Genomic DNA, 21,437 nt, shown 5'->3' on the forward strand with positions numbered 1-21,437 from the left:
GGTCAGGGCACATACAAGAATGAACCAGTGAAGGCAGGAATAAGTAGGACAACAAATTGATGTTTCTCTCTCTCTCTCTTTCTTTCCCCCTCCCTTCCTCCCTCCCTCCATTTCTCTCTCTCTCTCTCTCTCTCTCTCAAAATCAATAAGGAAGAAAGGGAGGAAGGAAGGAACAAAGGAAGGAAGGAGAAACAAAGAGAAAGAAAACAGTATGGTGGTTCCTCAAAACTTCAGAAATAGAACTACAATATGATCAAGCAACTGCACTTCTGGGCATTTCCCCAAAAGAATTAAAAATCAGGGACTTAAAGAGATATTTGTACACACACATTCATAGCAGCATTTGTCACAATAGCTACAAGGTGGAAGCAACCCAAGAGCCCATCAGCAGACGAGTGGAGAACTAAAATGTGGTCTACATACATTGGAATAGAATATTATTCTATTAATAATAATATTAATATTCTATTAATAATTAATATTATTCTTAAAGAGGAGAGGCCTTCCGACACCTACTACAATGTGGGTGAACCTTATTTCACATTATGCTAAGTGAAATAAGATATATACAAAAGGGTAAGTATTGTACGATCCCACTTAAGAGGTACCTAGAACAGGCCAGTTTAGAGAGATAGAAAGTGGAACGGCGGCTCTCTGGGGCTGGGTGGAAGGGGGAGGGAAGTCACTGGGTGAGTACAGAGTTTCAGTTTGGGGCGACGAACGTGCTCTGGAGACGGGTGGTGGTGACAGTGGCACATCCATGCGAATGTACTTAATGCCACTGACTTGCACACCTAGAATGCTGTGAGCAAAGAGCAGGGGCTGTGTAATAAACCTGACAAGCTCAGACCACAGCGGGCAGTCACCATCCCAGGCCCATGGCTTCCTTAGCAAAAGTCACTCTTTACGTTAATGGAAGCCCGTCCGTTGTTCTTATGTTCTAGGGTAACATATCTTTGAACCATGAGAGCACTTCTCTTTTCCTGCCCCTCAAAGGCACAGGCCGAGGCACCAGAGCACGAGACCACAGAACACTTCATTGTTACCTTGTTTCCCGCACAATATCTCTATGTATCGTAAATGTTAGTAGGCAAGATAGTGAGGAACTAGGATAATTCCTTGGCAAGTAGAATGGGGAAACTGAGACACGTAACTAAATAAACTGGCTGAGAGATTTACAGCCAGATACAGAAGCTCAGCTCCCTTGACCTAACATCTAGGTCTCAGCTCCAGGCCCAGAGAAGCAGATAAACCAGGTGAGAGACACCAGGAGCAGCCGCAGTGACCCATGATGCCCTGTTCTGGCGCTGACCAATCAGCGGAGACCACAACCCTGAAAAAGCACACCTGGAAACCCGATGAATATTCTGCTGAAACCCTCCCTTGAGACCTGCCCTAAGATGCCCACCTGTAAGGGAGAGATAAAAACCCTAAAGATAAAGGACCCCTCTGAGAGGCAACAACAGTGCCTTTCCCTTCCCCCTCTTCCTCCCCACAGGTGTGCATCTCCTAAACTCCAGAGGCCCTCATGAGAGACTTGCAACCAGGGCACTGAGGGACAGCAGCAGCCATCCCAGGCTAGCCCCCTGAACCTGTCCCCAGGGCCCCCTTTTCCCTGACTTCCCAGTGAGCTAAAGCAGCGTTGCCTCGGCTCAGTTCTTCCCTGTGACATTTTTAGAGAGCCAAAGCAGCCCAGCCTGGGCTGTCCCGTTGTTTCTTCTATGCTAAGCTCTTCTTTGTCTCACTGCCTGCAGCTTTGATAAATGTACTCTCAATCACCTGGACACGTGTTGTGAAATCCTTCCTGGATGAAGTCAAGAACCCACACACCCACCCCTGGCCCGAAGCAGACCCGCCAGGGACCCTGTTCGGTAATATTACTGTATTTTGCCATATATAACGGGCACCCACATTTTTGGTCCAAACTTTCAGGAAAAAAAATCTTTCATTTTAATTTTTAAATTCAATTATTTATTTATTTATATTTAGAAACAAAACTGATTATCATATCCCAGGGTATTATTTTGCATATGGATATCGTTCTTGCTTTCTAGAGTTACACTTTTAATGCATAAGCATAAATAAAAGAATTGAAAACATTTATATAGATATGGAATTAGTGCTAACAATACATAATGCATATTTTTATTTTTCCCTCAAAAGTTTGGGCAAACAAGTAAGCATTACACACAGCAAAATACGGTAATTATTAACTGTCCTATACTCTGCAATGTGAAAGAAGTGTGTGTTTCTCCATTTTGCTTTTTATCCAGTCCTAGGGGTTTCCCCACTTTGCTTTCTCCTGCCTCCTTCATCTACCACAAATGGACTTCATGTACCTTCCTTACATTTTCTCCTTTTTAAAAAATTTTTTTTCAAAGATTTTATTTGTTTACTTTCAGAGACAAGAAAAGGAAGGGAGAAAGAGAGGGAGAGAAGGATGGATGGGTTGCCTCTCATGTACCCCCAGCTGGGGGCCTGGCCCACAACCCAGGCATATGCCCTGCCTGGGAGTCTGTTCGCAGGCTGGCGCTCAGTCCGCTGAGCCCCACCGGCCAGGGCTCCCCTTTGATCCTAAGTGCATAAAAGGAACTGCAAAACTGCCATGCCAGGGAGCCTTTTCTTAATCTGTTGAGCTTTTGCTTCTGGGCATGAACTCAAAATTTGGCTCAAACAAACTCATAAACCTTTTTTTTTTTTGGTTGACTCTGGTTAAAATGGTAAGTTTGTTATGTATCTTTAGCCATAATAAATAAATAAGCCAGCTGCTTATTTATTCTGGACAATAAAATCCCTCGATTTCCATTCCTCTTGGAACCAGCAGACTCTTGGGTGCCGGGCAGGTTCCCTCACTCACAAGGCAATAAAAGCCTGACCTATGTTCGAGACCAATTTTTCTAACATTTCTTTAAAGAAAGGACTGAAAAGAGACATGTCCCGGGGTTCTAGTAGAGAGAGTCACATTCCCTAGAATTCGCACTGGCTTGTTACAGTCCTTCACTGTACAGGGGAAACTTGTGCCATGGTTCACCAAGCCGGCCTCCTGGAGTGTCTCCATCCCCAGGCCAGTGAGGGGAGGCGTCTATCACTAGTGTGTTGCCTGAAGTGTCCTCGGGACCCAGGCATTATCACAAAGACCTGACAGTGGGTGGAGAGGACCCATATATCCATATGACACTGGCGACCATTGTCACCTCTTGTCCTCCATGGGAAAACCGAGGCAGCAGAGAGGAGAGACGTACTTGAGCAACCCGTCTCAGGGAGGCTGCCCTGAGGTCCGAGCCCTCAAGTTCCCTGAGGAGTCAGCCTGGTCACCGGGAGGCAGGCCTGGCAGCAGAGCGGAGGGAGCCAGGCCTGGTCATGGGGAGCACATCAGAGCCCCAGGGCGCAGAGCAAAGCCAGGCCTCCTCTGCCTCCCTCTCTGGCACCCAGCCCGCCCAGCACCCCCGCCCCCTTCCCCCAGGAGAATTCCAGGAAGAGGGGTGGCAACAATGGGAGGAAATGCAGAAGGAAGCGCTGGCCCCACCCCTGTCAGCCCAGGCACCTCTGGCCACGAAGGACTGCTTGTTATTTCCTCCCTTAAATGTCTTTCTGGATCATGAAATGCCCTCACCTGCCACCCCTGCCGGAGACCCCGGGAGTCCCTCGGAGGAGCTGGGAGGCTTCACAAGCCCCCAGGCTCCTAGAAGGAAGGGCCGCAGGCAGCGGCCTGTCCCAGAGCCTCAGGAGCAGGCTGCCCCTAGTGGGCAGCACAGAACTGCTCTGGGAGGAGGGGCAGGGGAAGCTGGGGAAGGACTCCCTGGGAGGTCGCAGGGGTCTCAGAGATGGGAGAGGAGCTATGGGGTGGTAGCCTCCCCTGTTCATTCATTTCACAGAGGATGGAGGAACCACGGCTTTATTCCAGGGGCCTCATGTGTGGAAGTACCCAGACCCCTGAGGAGACTCACCCCATCTGGAGATCAAGACTGAGACACAGACCCTAGGGCCCAGAGACCTTCCAAATCAGGGATGCCCTGCTCTGAGCAGGTACCAACCAGTGGCCAAGTGTGGCAGACAGGATTCAGTAGGGGTCCAGTGAGGCAGGGAGGGGCCTGAGGCTCCCATACAGCTGCCTCATGGCCAGCTCTGGGTGTGTGTAAAGCCTGGCTGGTGGTAAAGAAACCCCTGTGGGCCTTGACCCTACCGCCTGCAGCCTACTCACAGAAGAATGCCACTGCTCCCTCAGCCCCCGCATCCCTCCTGGCTGTGCTGTGCTCTGGAGCGCCTGGAATGTGGGGGCCAGAGAAGCGTAGGGGCTGAAAGAGCTGCTGCCATCCCAAAGTCAGAATGAGACAGGATCGGCATGGCTGGGGAGAGGGGGACGGAAAAGCAGTTCCCATTTCCTCCATGGAAAAAAATTAATTCCCTCTAAATCTGAGCCTTAAGTGGGAGGGTGTGAATTAAGGTAGGCAACTAAGTTTATTTTAATGAAGCACAAAGAAGTCTAAACAGTATTATCTGAAAGCACTGAGTCATTCTGCATCATTGTTGTAAGAAGAACACACGGCAGACAACCCATCACGGAAGAGGTGTACACACTGTACAGTACAGTAGTCATGCAGTGGAAAATGGGAAGTACACCATAGACTTTGACATGGAAAATCTTCAAGATACATTGCTAAGTGTAAAAAAAAAAGTGAAGCCCTGGCTGGGGTGGCTCAGTGGATTGAACCCTGGCCCACAGATCGAAAGTTTCGATTCCCAGTCAGGGCACACGCCTGGGTTGTGGGCCAGACCCCTGTGGGGGCACGTGAGAGGCAACCGATCGGTGTATCTCTCAAACATCAATACTTCTCTCCCTCTCTTTCTCTCTCCCTTCACCTCTCTCTAAAAATAAGTAATTTTTTAAGGTGAAAAAGACCGTGTATAATATGCTTGGTATAATAATATTAAAAGCATGGACAGAAAGTCTAACCATGGTTGTCAGAGGATGAGGAGAAGGGCGAACAAGGAGCTACTGTTGAATGGTATAGAGTTTCCATTTTACAAATGAAAGAGTTATGAAGATGGATAGTGGTGATGGTTGCAAAACAGCGTGAATGTATTAATACCATTGAACCATAAGCTTAAAAATAGGCCCTGGCTGATATGGCTCAGTTGGTTGGGCGTTGCTCTGCAGACCACAGGGTTCTTGGGTTCAGTTCCCAGTCAGGGCACGTGCCTGGGTTGTGGGTTCGGTCCCAGTAAGGGCACGTATGGAAAAAAAAGTAACCAATTGATGTTTCTCTCTCACATCAGTGTTTCTCTCCCTCTCTTTCTCCCTCCCTTCCCCTGTCTCTAAAATCAATAGGCATGTCACTGGGTAAGGGTTAAAAAAAAAAAAAGTTAAGATGATCACTGTTATGTGTATTTTCCCACAATACCAAAAAAAAAGAAACCTATTCAGAAAATAAATATGCTACCTATTGTATAAAAAATAAGGGAGCAGAGTCTGTATTGGTGATTAAGCCATAATATAAGAATTCTGGAATGATGAGTAAGAAACTAAGGACAGTGGTACCGATGGAGGACAAGGGAGAGCTGGGCAGATGGGAGACAAAGGTGACAAGGAGAACTTTTGCTGCGTTTTTTTCTTACAGTTTTTGTTTTTGTAACAAAAAATTTTTACCAACTCAAAAATTAAATTTAAAAACATACAACTCTTTTAAAATCTGATAATTTATCCATCCAACAACATTTACTTAGCACACCCAGCAATACACAGTCCTCACCTCAGGGAGCTGCTCCTAGTAGTAACTCCACCCAGCCCCACAGAGCGTGTATGGGGTACAGCGCCCAGCACCTTACGCTCACTGATGACCTAATCCGACACTGACCTGTGGGATGGGCACTGTTACAGGTCGGCCCACCACACAGAGGAGGACCTGGGACCCCCGAATGGCATTTAGCCTGCCTGACCTCACCCAAGGCACAGGCAGAGCCTGACTCCAAAGGCTTTGCCGTGTGCCCCCGCCAGAGCGGCGGGGCACCTCGGAGCCGCATGAGCACGACCCGAAAGAAACAGAAAGGCACTTGGTTTGCTTTACCCATAGAAAGGGGACCCAGCCTATAAATTTGATCTTGTTCAACCTTTTTAAAAATCAAATTCTTAACTGTAGTAGTCATGCCATCTTATTTCTGTGCTTTGATGCTCTGACGTCCGGGGCCTGCTGACCCTGAAGGGACTGCCCCTCCCAGGGTGAGCTAGTTTCTAGACACAGTAAAAGATGCACCAGCAAGTGCAACTTCCTCCTGCAAACCAGCCAGTCCAGAGCCCACACCCCACCACTGTGGGCTCTCACACTCCAGGGCACGATTCCCCTCCCCTGGTCACCCAGGGCCATCTTCTACACAGCTCCAGACCCCTGCTGCACCCCAAACCTGCCACAGGTAATCAAACTGGCCCATTCTCAACCCCCACCCCCCACCCCTGCCTGGCATGTTCTTTCCCAGGGAAACCACAGTAAAGGCTCTTGCCCACACTTTCCCTCACGCACGCCCCCCGCCTCCAGACAGACATGGGTGCCTCCCGAGTAGCCTTGCGTGGTGTGGCCGGTCCCCTCCTCTTGGGACTTGTGAGCAAGTCACCAACCCTCCTGTCAAAGGCAGTCGTCTCCTAATCTGTTGGCCTCACCAAAGCCAAAAAATAACAAGACCTACATTTTAAGTCACAAGCCTGCTGATCCTCTGTTGGGAAGATTAGAGGTTAATAGTCATTGTTTAAAGCTCAGCAATTGTCCTCTGTAGATGGGCTAAGCTCTCACATGACAAGGAGGTTGGGAGGTCTAGGCATCCACACTGTGCACCCGAGTTTTCAGGGGGTGACCTTGAAGGCTGGGCCCCAAGGAGAGGGAGCAGAGGGGGAAGGGAAGGGTCCGTTATAGACCCGGCGGGATGGCAGCTGGCGGAAACACCTGGAGAGACCAGCCAGAGAGAAAGGCAACCCTGCCCGGGGACCCAGAGAGGGTGGTCCTTCCACCGAGAGTGGCGTCCATGGCAGCAGGGGACCCACAGCCTCCGCCTGCGCCGTGGTGCTGTGCGCAGAAGCACGAAGGGTGTGGGAGCCCAGAGCGGACAACAGCCCCAGGCGCTGGGGGCCATGTCAAGGAGCCAGAAGATGAGAGATGTGGGTGCAGCTCCCACTGACATCAGAGAAAGAAGTGACTGTAAGACGAGCCCCCTCCCCCAGCACCCCAAGGAGGTGACACACAGCTCCTGCTCTGTTGGGTTCACAGGACACCCCAGTGGCAGGCAGGCAACCATTCTCTTCCCATGTAGGGTCACCCCCAACATTTTCAAATGGTACCTTTCAAACTTGAGCAACATTTCAGAAACATTCTTCCTCTCAACTATCTTACAAAAATAAATACTCAGCATTGAGAGCTTAAGAATAAGAGTTTTCAAGTCTTCCTACCTGAGTTGAAAACCCAGCTCTGCCTCTTGACAGCTGGGTGGCTGGGCACAAGTTATATGCCCTCTCTGAGCCTGTTTCCTCATCTCTAAAAGTCGTCTATGCATTTGGAAAATATGTAGTCAGTGCCCACCATGGGTCAGGCACTGTTGCAGGGACTGGGGGTACTGGCTGAGCAAAATGCACAACCCCCTGCACTGCCGGAGCTTCAGGAGAAGAGTGCACACTTCAGAGGATTCTCGCAAAATCGAAGTCGACTTACCTAACGCCCTGTGGGTGCCTGCAGCATAGACGGGGCTTGATCAGGGGCGGCTCCCTCCCTCCCAGCCCCACTCCCCGCCTTCCCATCCCTCTCTGCACACACCTGTCCCACCGGTCACTGTGAGAGCCACGTTAGATCGTGACTTGAAACGGTGTCACATAGAAGAAGTTAGATTAATTTTTGGTCATTCCTGCTGGTAGAATAAAAATGAGATCCTCGAAATCTTAGAGAGAAAGACTGTGACTCCATGGAAAGAAGAACTTTCTGGCAGAAGAACCCAGGCCCGAAATGGGATTCTCTGTGACTCCAGCCCTGCCCTTCCAGGAGGGAGGAGATGAGGCTCCTGGCCTGGTGACCATGAGTCGTCACATCTGCTGAGGGGGAGGCTCTTAGACTTCAAGGAGTGGGGGAGGCGGATCACAGGAAATGTACGGAGGAAAAATCAGACAACACCTTAACAGGTGACTGAAATGAGGATCACCAATGAGTAACACCACGTGGCCCCAGATCCTGAGAGGGTCACACAACTCGCCTACGACGTGTTCTGGCCAGGATTAGCTCTGGCCAAATTATGAGAAAAACATCTGACAAACTCCTCATAAAAGACAGTCCAGTTTTTAAAACTGGGGAACTGTATTATTTTAAAATGTGAATTGTCATGATAGACAACGGCTGCAGAAATATCCAAGATTAAAGGAGGCCACAGAAACACAATGGCAAAATTAATATGGGAGTCTAGACTGGACCCTGTACTGGGGGGAGAGGAGGGGAAATCGCTAAAAGACATTACTTGGTCAATTGATACAAACAGTAAATTAGATAGAAGTATGGCAACCATGTTAAATGTACTGAAGTTGGTAACTGTATTTAATTATGTAAAATAATGTCCTTATTCTTAGGAAACATACACTGAAGTATTTGGGGATAAAGGGCCATGATGAATATAACTTACCTTCAAGTAGGAGAGGCAAAGAAAGGGAGGGAGGAGGAAGGAAGGAGTCAGGGTGTTGGAGAGAGAACATTGTAAAGCAAATGGATAAACTTTTAATAAATGAATCTGCGTGAACAGTATACAGATGTTTTTTGTCCTATCTACAACTTTTCTATAATTTCAAAATTATTGCCTAAAAAAGCTCCAGAAGGTTTTCCATGTCAGTTTCTCATTCTTTATCTTTTATGTGGGTGTTTTTAAGTATATTTTCTTTATTATGTTATTACAGTTGTCCCATTTTTTCTCTACTTTATCCCCCTCCACCCTGCACACTCCCCCCCACCCACATCCCCCCCTTAGTTCATGTCCATGGGTTGTACATGTAAGTTCTTTGGCTTCTCCATTTCCTATACTGCTCTTAACCCCTCTTCCCTGTCTATTTTGTACCTACTGTTTATGTTTCTTATTTCCTGTATGTTTTTTCCCATTCTGCCCCCGCCACTGATAACCCTCCATGTGATCTCTATTTCTGTGATTCTGTTCCTATTCTAGTTGTTTGCTTAGTTTTGTTTTGTTTTTGTTTTTTAGGTTCAATTGTTGGTAGTTGTGAGTTTGTTGTCAATTTACTGTTCATAATTTTGATCAACTTCTTTTTCTTAGACAAGTCCCTTTAACATTTCATATAATAAGGGCTTGGTGATGATGAACTTCTTTAACTTGACCTTATCTGAGAAGCACTTTATTGCCCTTCCATTCTAAATGATAGCTTTGTTGGACAGAGTAATCTTGGACGTAGGTCCTTGTCTTTCATGACTTGGAATACTTCTTTCCACCCCTTCTTGCCTGCAGGATTTCTCTTTTGAGAAATCAGCTGACAGTCTGATGGGAACTGCTTTGTAGGTAACTCTCTCCTTTCCTCTAAAGACATACTGACTAAAAATATGTAGACACATTCATCACTGGCTCAGCTGTACCCTCCTCTCGTTAGAGTCAATGTGTCAGGTGTGACAGGAAAGTCAGAGAGCCCCTGTCCTAGCCAAACACTCACTCGCACACACACGTACGCATGCACACGCATTCAGGGGGTAAGGGGGCGCCCATGATCCCCTCAGCCCTCAACCGTGCGTGCCTGGCCACCAGGGGCAGGAAGTGAGGGACAGCCGGACATTCCCGCCCTGAGCCCTCCTGGCCTCTGGCAGCCTTCCCACCAATATCTGATTTCCTGGGGCTGCCCAAGGGTAACTCTAAATAGTTTTCCACTTCAATCCAGAGAAAGACAAAAAAAAAATACTATTCTGAAAGCCACGGATACCCTGGATAGAATCCAGGACAAAATATAGTTATAAAAATCCTTGGGAAATGAGGACCAGACCAGCACTTCCATGCAGGCAGAGAACAATGGGACAGTGAGCTGTAAATACTCCTGCCCCGAAGAGCCTGCCCAGACTCCAGAAAGGGGGGCCGCCAACCTGCGTGCCGGAATCCAGGGGCCGAGCTTGGGACTACTTCCCCCAACTTCTAGCAACACACACCACCTCTCTGCCTTTTTAAATGTCTGAGTGCACACGCCTGTGTGCATTCACACTGTGACAAGCAAATGGCAGATGACAGGGGGGAAGAAAATACCGTCCACACATAAAACAGACTGAGGGCTCAATATACAAACCACTCTGCATTACTAAGAAAAAGGCAAGTTGCTCACAATATAAGGGTAGGAAAGTAGCAGAAAAAGAAATACAAATGGGCAATAAACACATGAAAAGATACCCCACTTCACAAGGAGTCAAGGAAACACCAATTATAAGATAAGCATTTTTCCCCATGGTTAAAAATAAAAAATCAGCAGGCACTTTTCTGACTGTGTTGGTAGAACACAAATTAGGACAGCATTTTCCAAAGTAATCCAGTAGAATCTATGGAAACATTTCGTGCTCCCACCCTTTGACCTGGTAATCCCACTTCTAAGGACCTATCTGAAAGAAAAAATAGTTTAAGGACAGAAACATTTGAATGAAGATGCCCAGTAGATAATCATTCAAGAGCAAGAAGTTGGGAGGAAATTAAATAGCAGTGGAGAGGGGCGCTCCTCAGGGACGGAGTGTGGGGCATCCGCGCTGTGAGATGCACAGAACAGCCGCGTGAAAGGTGGATCAGCGCACACCAAGGGGCAGGGCTCACGACGAAGTGACGAAAACCAAGGTGCAGACCAGCAGGCAGAGTGTGGTTGCATTTCTGTGGCAGTGAACGCATGCCCATGCGTATAAACAGATGCTTGCATGTGCCGAGGAAAAGTCGAGGTGGATATGAACCAAAGTGTCAGCAAGAGACACCACTGGAGGGAAAGGGAAGATGGGGGGAGAACTTGTATTTTTCCTTTATAACTTTTTAAGAATGGAGCTTATTTGTGCCTATAAAAATGTGTATAATTTTTAACTTATGTGAGCTTTTTGTCTTTTTAAAATAAAATAATGTGTGTGCATAAGTGAATGCAGTATGTTGGTGCACACTCGGGTACAGCCGTGTGCCCACATGGGGCATGGGCGTCGTGTGATATTCACACAACGCTGTGGTGTGCGTCTGTGCGTCTCTGTAGACCCTGCTACTAGCAGCAGTTCCCACACACTGAACACCGTCAGTGTGCCAAGCCACTGAGTAGGCACTCGAAATCCGTGCATTATCTCATTTAAACTTTGCAACAGCCTTGCCAGGTAGGCACCGTTATTGCCCTTGTCCTGATGAGGCAGCAGAGGTTCAGAGAGGTCCAAGCCACAGACAGTGCCAAGATGAGACTCACTGCTGAGAGTGGGGTCCCTGAGAGGAGCCTCCGACCTTCTTCCTCGTGCCACTACTGCTGCCTGCTCAGCTCCGGTGGGCAGCCTGGGGGACTGAGACCAAGTGTGCCACCACAACACACACTCCCGGTGTGGAGGACAGGCGCTGACTGGCCCCACCCGCCCCCCACAGGTGCCTCCATCACCACCCAGGCATTCTTGTACGGGAGCCCTCTGTTAAAAGTACTACGACTCATTCATATTCAGCTCCTTCCCAGAAATGCCCACATTCCCCCAATGGATTAAGCCCAGGGTCCCAGGAGGCACCAGGACACCCCCAGCTTTTCCCTGGGGGCACCGAGGCCTACTCCAGACTCAGAGACAGCCCAACAGGAAACAGTCACCTGTGTCAGGAAGACCCACCACTCAAAATATTTGCTGATAACCTGCTGTGGTGCCTGCCATTCACCATTAGCATTCCCTGATTAGTCTAAGCAGCATCCCCCAGGTTCCCAAGAGGAGCTTAAGCCATGAGCTGCCACCAACGCTTCAGTATGAATTAGTCCTTTTTCAAACCAGAGCTGGAGGAGAACAGCCTTTGACAGGAAAGCACTGCATCAGTGGGACTCGAAACAACAGGGGTGAACAGGAGGGCAATGAGAGAGCTAAGGAAAAGGGGATGTGCCAGAAGGAACCGCAGTTTATTGAGCAACCCCTTGTGGCCAGTCCCTGGGATGTGCTTTAGCGTTTGGTTTGGTACTCCCTACAGAGGAAGAAACAGGCTCAGGGCGGTGAGACTGCCTGCTCAAGGCCACACAGCTGTTGAGACTGCACCCTAGCTTTTGCCGAAGTCCACGCTCATGCCCCTGGACCAGCTCATGAAGCCCAGTGTGAGGTGTGAGGCAGAGCAGCCGCAAGAGGAAGGAGAAGGAGGTTCCCGAGCTGCCTGCTGGGGCCCCAGCCAGCGCTGCCCATGAGGGCCACCACAGACCACGGGGGAGGTGAGGCAGGCAAGGAGGCTCTGCGCTGGGCGAGAAACCCCTCCATGCCCCTCTCTATAGTGCCACCAGGTCACTAAGAGGCTGCGAGTGGCTCACGCTATTCCAGAGAAAACACTATCATGAATGCCTAAAGGAAAGCCTCTTTAAAGGCAGCAAGTGCCTCCTAACTGTTCCTCGGTGTAAAGCTAGGTCTCCTTCCACACTTCTTGATTAAAGGGGGCTGGGTGCACAGTCAGCCGGGGGTTCGCTTGAAAGCTCAAATACAGGAGTCCCTGGGAAGTTCACATTCCAGGTAAACAATGGATTACTTCTCGATATAAGCATGTCCCGTGCAATGTGGGGCCATTCAAACTCCACTGGGCATCCTGTATGTTTCTTTGTTGAAGCTGCCCACCCTACCCCAGGCCCTGTAGACCTGGGCCATTGAGCTGCTGCAGCTGAGGTGAGCACCATTTTGACCCTGGTGCTTTGGCAGGTGGGTGTTTGGACCCCATGGAGGCTTCTGCTTTCACATTCACAATTTACCAAACATTTAAATCACGAATACACTTACATTAATTAATTTCCACTGGGAATGCATTTTCCAGAACAAATGAAGCTCATTTAATTTGTTGACACATTTTCTAAACAATTCAATTAAATTTTCCTTTTTAAAAAAATCTTCATTTTTATTTTACCAAAATTATTATCACTGATAACTCTTGTTTTCTATTTAAATTTCCCAACAAAAATTTAGCTCAAAGATTTATTTCATTTTTTTGTTCATATCAGGCTTTGCTTTATCAAATATAGCTCCCTTTCATTTTGAGGGTTGGGTTTTTTGTGGAATTATTTCTATCAAATTCCATTTTTCCAGGTCAATATTTACAGTTGCCGACAAGATTCTTCTGTCAGTTTTCATTGCCTTAACAATTTTACCATGTGTAGTTGTAACCTTGGTTATTGTCTAGAGATCATTTCCACTAAATCACCAGAGTAACACATTATATTTACTCCTTAGCTAATCCATGGGAAAATGGAAAGCAAGGCCTTGCAGAAGTGCCAGCATTGCTGTAAGGCAGTGGGTGCTCGACTCTGGTGCCCGCTGGCCTCCCCTGGGTAGCGACCAGAAGAGCCCACGCCTGCACCCCACTCCAGTGCATCCTTTAATCAGTTTAGTGCAGAGCTCAGACACTGATCTCTTTAAAGCTTCCAGGTCATGCCCTGGCCGGGTAGGTCAGTTGGTTACAGCGTCGTCCTGATACACCAAGGTTGCAGGTTTGATCTCCGGTCAGGGTGCATAACAGCAATCAACCAACGAATGCATCAATAAGTGGAACAACAAATCAATGTTCCTCTCTCTCTCTCTCCCCTCCCTCCCCTTCCTCTTTCTCTCTAGAATCAATAAGTTTAAAAAAATTTTAAAGCTTCCAGGTCATTCTAACCTGCAGCCAGGATTTGGAACACTGTTCTAAAAATCTAGAGCTGCACTGTCCAACACAGAGCCGCCACACACACTAGCTACTTACATTTAAATTCATTAAAGTTAAATAAAATTTAAGATTCAGTAATGAGACAGGAGAGTAAGAAGCTAGGAAAATTCCCTGGTGAGTAAAATGGGGAAACTGAGACTAAATCATTAAATAAGGCCGAGCAGTTTACAACCAGCTGGTGAAAACCGCCAGGCCTTCTCTCCCCTGACCGAGGACACTCGAAAACAAATGGTTTGCACCGCTCCTCCCTGACTAGAGAGTAAATAGTTTAAATCACTCTGGTCGAGGAGATAGAGGACAGAGACCCAGTTAATGCCATTTGTACCAGCCAAACCCAAGGACGGATGAAGTCAGTGGAACAAATAACAAAAACCAGATTAGACCCAGACAGACCCAAGATAAAAGTAAAACAGTAAAGCAGACCAAAGAATAATCCCACACTCCCCCATACACTCCTTTTGATGCATCAGCATTTTAAAAACACCTCTGGAAAGCTGATGAATATTCTGCCTAAACCCTCCCCTAAGATTCTCACTGGCAGAAGAGAGATAAAAACCCTCAAGACAAAGACCAGGCACAGCTGGCTCTGCAGCACGCCCATGCCCGTTCTCTGGCATGGACTTTTTACTTTCCTTCTGAACTCTAAGGGTCCGCACAAGACTTGGAACCAGGGGAGCAGCAGACAGCGGCAGCTCACACTGGGCTTCCTCAATCCCTGAGCCTGTCTCCCTTCCTCTCACTCCCCAGGGAGCTGACAGCAGCCCCGCCTCGGCTCACCTCTCTCCTATAACGTTTCTAGGGAAGCAAAGCAGAGCACCTCCTACTCTCTCTCCTCTGGCTTCTTCTACCCTGTCCTTCCTTTGTTTCACTGTTCCCAGCCTTAACAAATGTACTCTCAAAATCACGTAGACTCCTGCTGTGAAATCTTTCTCACAAGAAGTCAAGAGCCCACATACTCCTGGCTGGCCTGAGGCAGACCACTGTGGGCCTGGTCCGCATCTGGTGACAGTTCCCCAGTTCCATTAGCCAGCACAGAAGAGTTCCATCATCTCAGAAAGTTCCATGGGGCAGCACTGGTCTGGAGTTGAGGTGAGTGGTCCCACCCCAGGCTGCACAGTAGAAACAGCTGACGCCTGGGAATTTGTAATGATGCACAAGCCCCACCCCCAATAGATTAAATCAGAACCTCCCGGGGCTGGGAGGTGAGGGGACCCGACAGCGGTGTCTATAAAAGCTGCTAGGGATGATATGGTGTAGCTGGATTACGAACCTCTGGGCTGAATATCCCAGGGGTCAAAACAGCTGGTCGGGATCAGGGTCACATCCCCTCCAGTGTCGTCTCTCCGAGAAGCCCAGAGTAAACAGGAAGTGAGTTGTTCAGTGCAGCCTGGAACAGGAGTCCAGGACCTCCAGCTGGGTTTGCAATGAGCGTCTCCCTTCCGTAGGGAGTAGAGCTTCCTTTTATGTGCATTTCAAACCAGATTTTATCAACACAAAGTTTATTCACCCCCTTCAGTTGGCTCTGGGGTCCCTCAGGCTTTGGGCAGATGGGGTGCTGAGCAGCCAGGAGGCAGTTCCCAGCCTGAGATTCCCCTCCCAAGATTTCCCAAGGTCGCACTATAGGCCAGCAGACCAATATGGTGCAATTAGGTCACCCAAAACTGCCACCAGCTGTCAGGGGAAACACAGAAGCATCAAATGCCCCCAAAGCCATGGAGAAAGACAGGAGAGTAGAGGTGGGGGAGGCTCAGTGGAGAGAAAGACTAAAAGGAAAGGGCAGCGGGAAAGGAAAAGAAGCAAAGCAAGAGACTAAGACTCAAGAATAAGCGAGGCATTGAGGGGAACTCTAGAAACCGACAGAGGCAGAGGAGGGAGGGAGGAAGAGGGAGACAAGGCCAGACAGAGGGAGACTGCAGGAATGAGTGACAGTAGACGGCAACGCATGGCCTGCCTGCTTGGAAGAAGACCCCAGGAGGACCAGCCACAACCACACAGGACACACACCAAAGCTCCGGGCAGTGAAGGGGGTTGCCCCATGCTAATGCCAGGGGACCACACTGAAACCCCGAGCACAATCAGATGACAACCATCACGGTTGCGCCTGTTAGTTCCCTGTTTGCTTCCTGACCAATGACAATGGGAGGGTAGTGAGTAGGTGTTCTATTTACAATGTTCATTGAACTGAATTCACTGAATTTCTTCCCCTCTTCTCTTTCAAAATGAAAAATGTCATGGGGTTACTCTTGTTACTTTCTGGTATGTTTCTTACTTTTGTAGCTTCAGAATTTTTAATCTCGTGTTCTTTTCTCGCATTTCACATGTAAGGGAAAGTACTGTGAGGTCTGACCACGGAGGCCTTGGAGCCACCTTGCAGGTGAGCAGCCTGCTTCCCGCCCGCCGCTCCAGCAGGCTGGACATTCAGGCAAACTGCTGTCAGGGCTGCATACCCCCATGGCTCCTACAATGAAGCCAGAATTCTGTCATTTCCACATGCGACAGTGTTGTCTGGGCAACCTCTGAAGTTCCTCACATACTTATGAATGTAAGTTTATATTTAAACTTGGTTTAGTTACTATTTAATTTTTAATTGCTAGAAAGCAAAATTGAGATATGGTTGCAAAACTCAAAAATTACATTCAAATGATTATCAGAAGGCATTTTCTGGTAAACTGGGAACTTATGTGAATTTGCTCTTTTGCAAATTGGTGTTTGAGGAACTGATTAAGCACACTGGCCCTGCAGTGAACTAGTCACATGGGAACGAGTATTCTAAGAGCTAGCTTCCCTCCAGGAGGACGACCACAGGGGCCAACCAGGGGGCTCCAAGGTGCAATGCAGACTGGCCCCTAATGTGACCTCTGATCCACAGAGCCAGGACAGCCCAGGTGTGGCACTGGCCTGGTGTCATCCTGATGACCACCCTGGCCCTTGAACAGTCACACATATGTTCATGGCTCCTGATCTTATGCTGCCTTCATAGTCTTAGAAATCTCCCCACAGCGTCTGTAAAATGCTAAATCTAATCATGAAAATGAAATGTGCATTTCCTCTGCATGCCCTGCAGTGACCAGAATGTCCTGCCTTTGCTTCGCTGAGTTCTCCCACTCCATGCCAGCCTCACCAGGGAACTGAACTCTCTAGGAGGTTCTGTCCCCATCCAGGGCTTCCAGCAGCCTCTGAGAGGTGCACTGATTATGAACCTGTTGCAAATGAGCCCTCTAATCACAGCTCTGCTACCACTAGCCTTTCAGAAAACTACCCAGTCTCTCAGGGCTTCAGTTTCCCCATCTGTAATGCTGACAATTATAACATCAATAGTAGTACGTAACTGACTTAAAAAGATCTTGTATAGAGAGGTTCAGCACAGGGCCACTCAGCTAGCTCTCAATAAACATCAGCTGTTATGGTTTTGCCAATACTATCCTCAGCCTGGTATTGGAGGCCCCTATCAATCTGGACCCACCGCTCCCTTCTCACTGGACTCACATGTCTCGTGACTTAGTCCTACCTATAAGGCCTTAGCCTGGATGCCCTCCATACTCAGACACTGGAATGCCCTCCCTTCCTCACCACTCTAAAGCCTACCCCAGCCTCTAAGTCAGACTGAGTGGTCTTCCTCCAGGAAGCCTTCCAGGACCACCCAGTGCTCAGCACCACTCCCTTCCTCACCCGCAGGTCCATCATTCTTGCCTTTTAGAAGCTGCTGTGTTTTCTACAAAATGTTTGCCTGTGTTGGGATAGTTTGGTGTGAACTGATTCAAGCCCCTGCCTACTGTGCAGGATGGGGCTTCTCAGGTCCTGGGCCCCCACACCTTGCAGCCCCACCTTTGAAGGACCCAGTAGAAGTCCCCCCCACTCCCACAAACACCACCCCCTGTACACACAACCAGCAGACACACAGAGAAACAGTGGCAGTCAGGCTTTTCTTCCAAGCTTTACACAGTTTCAACTCTCCAGGTGTTTTGCAGCCTGAGACCCTTGTCAACCTTCCCCAGGTCTCTGAATCCTCCCGCTTGCCGTCTCTCTCCTCTCCCACCCCAAGGTAGCAAACACAGCCAGGCGTCCCAGGACTCAGGCAGCGCTGACCCAGTTCCCAAACAAAGACACCCCTGTGAGCAGGTCACTAAACAGCAAGGCCATCATGCCTGATCCTTATGCCCAGACCTCAGTAAATTGTACCAAGAGCATGAGTCCCCCACCCACCCCCCCGCAGCACCTAACACAGCTGCAGCTGCACCCCACCACGCCCAGCAGGGACTGCTGAACCCCTGACCTGAAGGCTGTGCAGCCTCACTCCCAGGTCACACTACCCCACAACCAACAGGGAACAAATAACATCCATCTGCACACTCGGTTGGTCCTACCCACCCCCACTCCTACCAGCAGCACATACAAGACCTAGGAGTTCAATGACAAGGAAAAGGACTCATGGACAGCCTAAAGAACCCACTTTTGCCACGCCACCACAATTTTGCTCCTGCTAGTCTAGAAACCCTCCCCGCCACTATGGGAAATAACAATAGAAAACTTTACCGCAGGGAGGTGTGCAGTCAGTGGAAACCATTATTCCTGTTCCAACTTCCAAACCACAAATCTCCCCTCAAGGCCCACCTCTTCCATGAAGCCTTCCTTGAGAGCTCCCTGCTGGTGGCCTGCCTGCCTTCTGCAGTGTGCCGCTGCCCTCACCGGTGTGGGCAGGGCGAGGAGAAGGGGCCACGCCCAGGCACCCAGGCTGACACAGGATACGGGCTTCTTCTCCTCCCCACCCCCTAGGGCAGAGGCTGTCTATGCAAACAAACGCACACCTGATTCTAGCCCACCTCCCTTCCCTGCAGCCTAGGCGGCTCTCAGATTGACACATGGCTAGGTTTTTGAGGCTGCAGCCAGGCCACTCCCCAACATCCACCACTGGGCCGGGCCCAGGAGAGGCAGGTGCTCAGTAAATGCTGAGTTGAAACATCAGCTCTCTGGGACCCATGCTCTGGAATATATGTTCACCATGACCTTACCTGTCCCTGCAGGCCACAGAGACCCCCTGCCCGCCTCACCTGTTCCTCCCCATCGTCTCATGGTCTTTGACCACCACATGAAGCTCGGAGCTCTGGTCCAGAGGGATGCCCTTGAGATCCCACTCAAAGCCCTAGAAGAAAAGGAAAAAAGACATTGTAACCTGTGGCCCCCTAGGAGAAGAGACTGTCTGGTTCACTCTGGTCCCCCAAGGGCACTGAGCAGGCATCCATAAATGAGGCTGGTGGGTGGATGGATAAGTGAGCAAATGAGGGAATACATGATTGGCAGGGCTCCAGAGCTTCAGAGTGACAGAGAAGGCTGAAGCAGCAGAAAAGAGTAGGCCAGACTCCCATGACCCCCACCCTGATGCAGTGCCACCAATCACCAGCCCTAGAAGTACAGCTTGGGGAAATGCCCAGTGATCCTACAGAGTCCACAGGGACCAAGATCAAAGTACTTATCCAGAGCCAGGCACCACTCTGGTGGGCAGCATGAGTTACTGCCACACTGGGGAGGCTCAGCCAGACGCCCCAGGACCTTCCTCAGAGCCAAGGCTCCACTGTGCATCCCAACCTCATCCACACAAGGCATCCAGGAAAGCACATGGAGGGAGCTGGTTAAGGGCAGGGGGCCAGCAGGAGCCAGAGGAGGTCCTGGTGAATCTGCGAGAGCTATGGGACAGAGGTGAGCTTTGGGCAGGAAGAATCGCCTGTGTAAAAGAGACAAAGCAGGCAGGAGAGCTCCTAAATGCCCTCTACCTGGCTGACCAGGGCTGGAGGAAACAGACACCTTGCTCCTCCCCATGCCACACCCACATCGCAGGGGAGACGCCTCTGTTGACCTGGTGTGCCAGGCCACCAGCCGTCCTCCCAGGTTCCACATGCCAGGAGGATTTAGTTGGCACACTAGAGCACCAGCCCCTCCCCTCCCTGACAATACCCCTGAGAATGCCCCCTTTCTGCATGAGCCCCCTGACTTGTGCCTACAGAGGTAGTGGCAGCAGAAAGAGGAAGAGGGGGAGGGTGAGCAAACCCGCATACCTCATTCCACACAGGGTTCACGTTGTTCTTGATGACCTTGGTTCTCTTCTTCACCCCTGTGAGACACACGGAAAGGGAGTGAGAGACTACGCCACCTCTGCACCCCCACCAAGTTAGGGCAGCTCCTCAGACAGGAGCTGCAGCTCGCCCAGCAAAGGAAACCTCGCAAAGCCAAGGCTCCCCTGGGGCCCCCAGCAGTCTGCATAAATGCCCTGCGCCCATCACAGGACTCCTCTCTCTCTCTCTCTCTCCTCCCCCCTCTCTTTCTTCCCCCCTCCCCTCTGGGATGCAGAAAGAGCAGCCCCATCAGAAGGATGTTTTTAACGGAAAACACCCAGACTGAATCTCCTTAATGAGTTTGTTATTGTTATTCCTGACTTTCTCAATAAATTTTTCTGACTCTAAGAATGAATAATCTTCATAGAAAAGATTCCATTTTCTTTTTAGAGTCATCCACCTCCGCATATTATATGATTCTATTTACATGAAATGTCCAGAATAAGCAAATCCACAGATAAACAGTTTCCAGGGGCTCGAGGGGAATGGGAACAGGGACTAAGTGCTTAATGAGGTTTCTCTGGGGGATGATGAAATGGTCTGGGATGAGATAGTGCTGATGGTTGTACAGAATTGTGAATATACTAAAAACTATTTAAATTGTCCACTTTTAAGTAGTCCAAATGGTGAATTTTGGAAAATGTGAGTTTTATGTCAATTTTTTTTTTAAACCCGCTCACTCTGGCCTTGAAGGGGTCTGTCTGAAGCAGGCTGTCCCAAGGCAATCCTAGCTGTTCATGGAGCTGGGACAGGCAATACAGAACAGTCTGAGGCAGACAACAGGAAGAGCTGACACCACGATGGCGGAGACCAGACCCACAGTGCCCCAGAGGGCGGACAGACAAGAGTCTATTTGAAGCCTTGGACACAAGGTGTGGATGAGGGGCACAAAAGAGGCTAAGCATATCCCAGTCTTCCATTAAGCATCAGAACAGAAATAATTCTGTGTTCAAAAGGATGATTTTAAATGTTCAGACACAAAATTTATATGTGAGTTGGATCTTAAAGATCACACAGTTTGTCCTGGCCAATGTGGTTCAGATGATTGGAGCATCATCCAATAAACCAAAATGTTGTGGGTCTGATTCCTGGTCAGGACACCTGCCTAGGTCTCAGGTTCAGTCCCCAGTCAGAGCACTTCCTGGTCAGGGCATGTATGAGAGGCAGTAGATCCATGTTTCTCACATCAGTGTTTCTCTCCCTCTCCCTCCCTTCCCCTCTCTCTAAAACCAGTGAGCATGTCCTCAGGTGAGGAGGAAGGAAGGAAGGAAGGAAGGAAGGAAGGAAGGGAGGGAGGGAGGGAGGAAGGGAGGGAGGGAGGGAGGGAGGAAAATCGTGCAGTTCCACATCCCCTGTGCAAGGCTCTCCAGTGAGAAGCCTTTGGTATCCACTGGCCTGCCCAGCTTTTACTGAGCCTGGACTGTGAAAGCCCCTCAAAACTCCAGAAACATCCCCAGGACCCCG

At 49.3% G+C, this 21,437-nt stretch overlaps 1 protein-coding gene across 21 annotated transcripts in view; it reads right to left on the minus strand.

The window, feature by feature from the left end:
- The window catches only part of DYSF (dysferlin), a 202,106-nt gene that overhangs the window by 159,053 nt on the left and 21,616 nt on the right, over positions 1 to 21,437 (minus strand). For all 21 annotated transcript variants that reach the window (XM_028514757.2, XM_028514759.2, XM_028514753.2 and 18 more), the window contains exons 2-3: positions 19,917 to 19,972; positions 18,915 to 19,006 (exon numbers count right to left, since the gene is read on the minus strand). In XM_028514757.2, the coding sequence (XP_028370558.1) occupies positions 18,915 to 19,006; positions 19,917 to 19,972 (148 nt within the window). The remainder of the gene's footprint in view (positions 1 to 18,914; positions 19,007 to 19,916; positions 19,973 to 21,437) is intronic.

Source organism: Phyllostomus discolor, chromosome 6 (assembly GCF_004126475.2).
Source record: "Phyllostomus discolor isolate MPI-MPIP mPhyDis1 chromosome 6, mPhyDis1.pri.v3, whole genome shotgun sequence".
NCBI lineage: Eukaryota > Metazoa > Chordata > Mammalia > Chiroptera > Phyllostomidae > Phyllostomus > Phyllostomus discolor.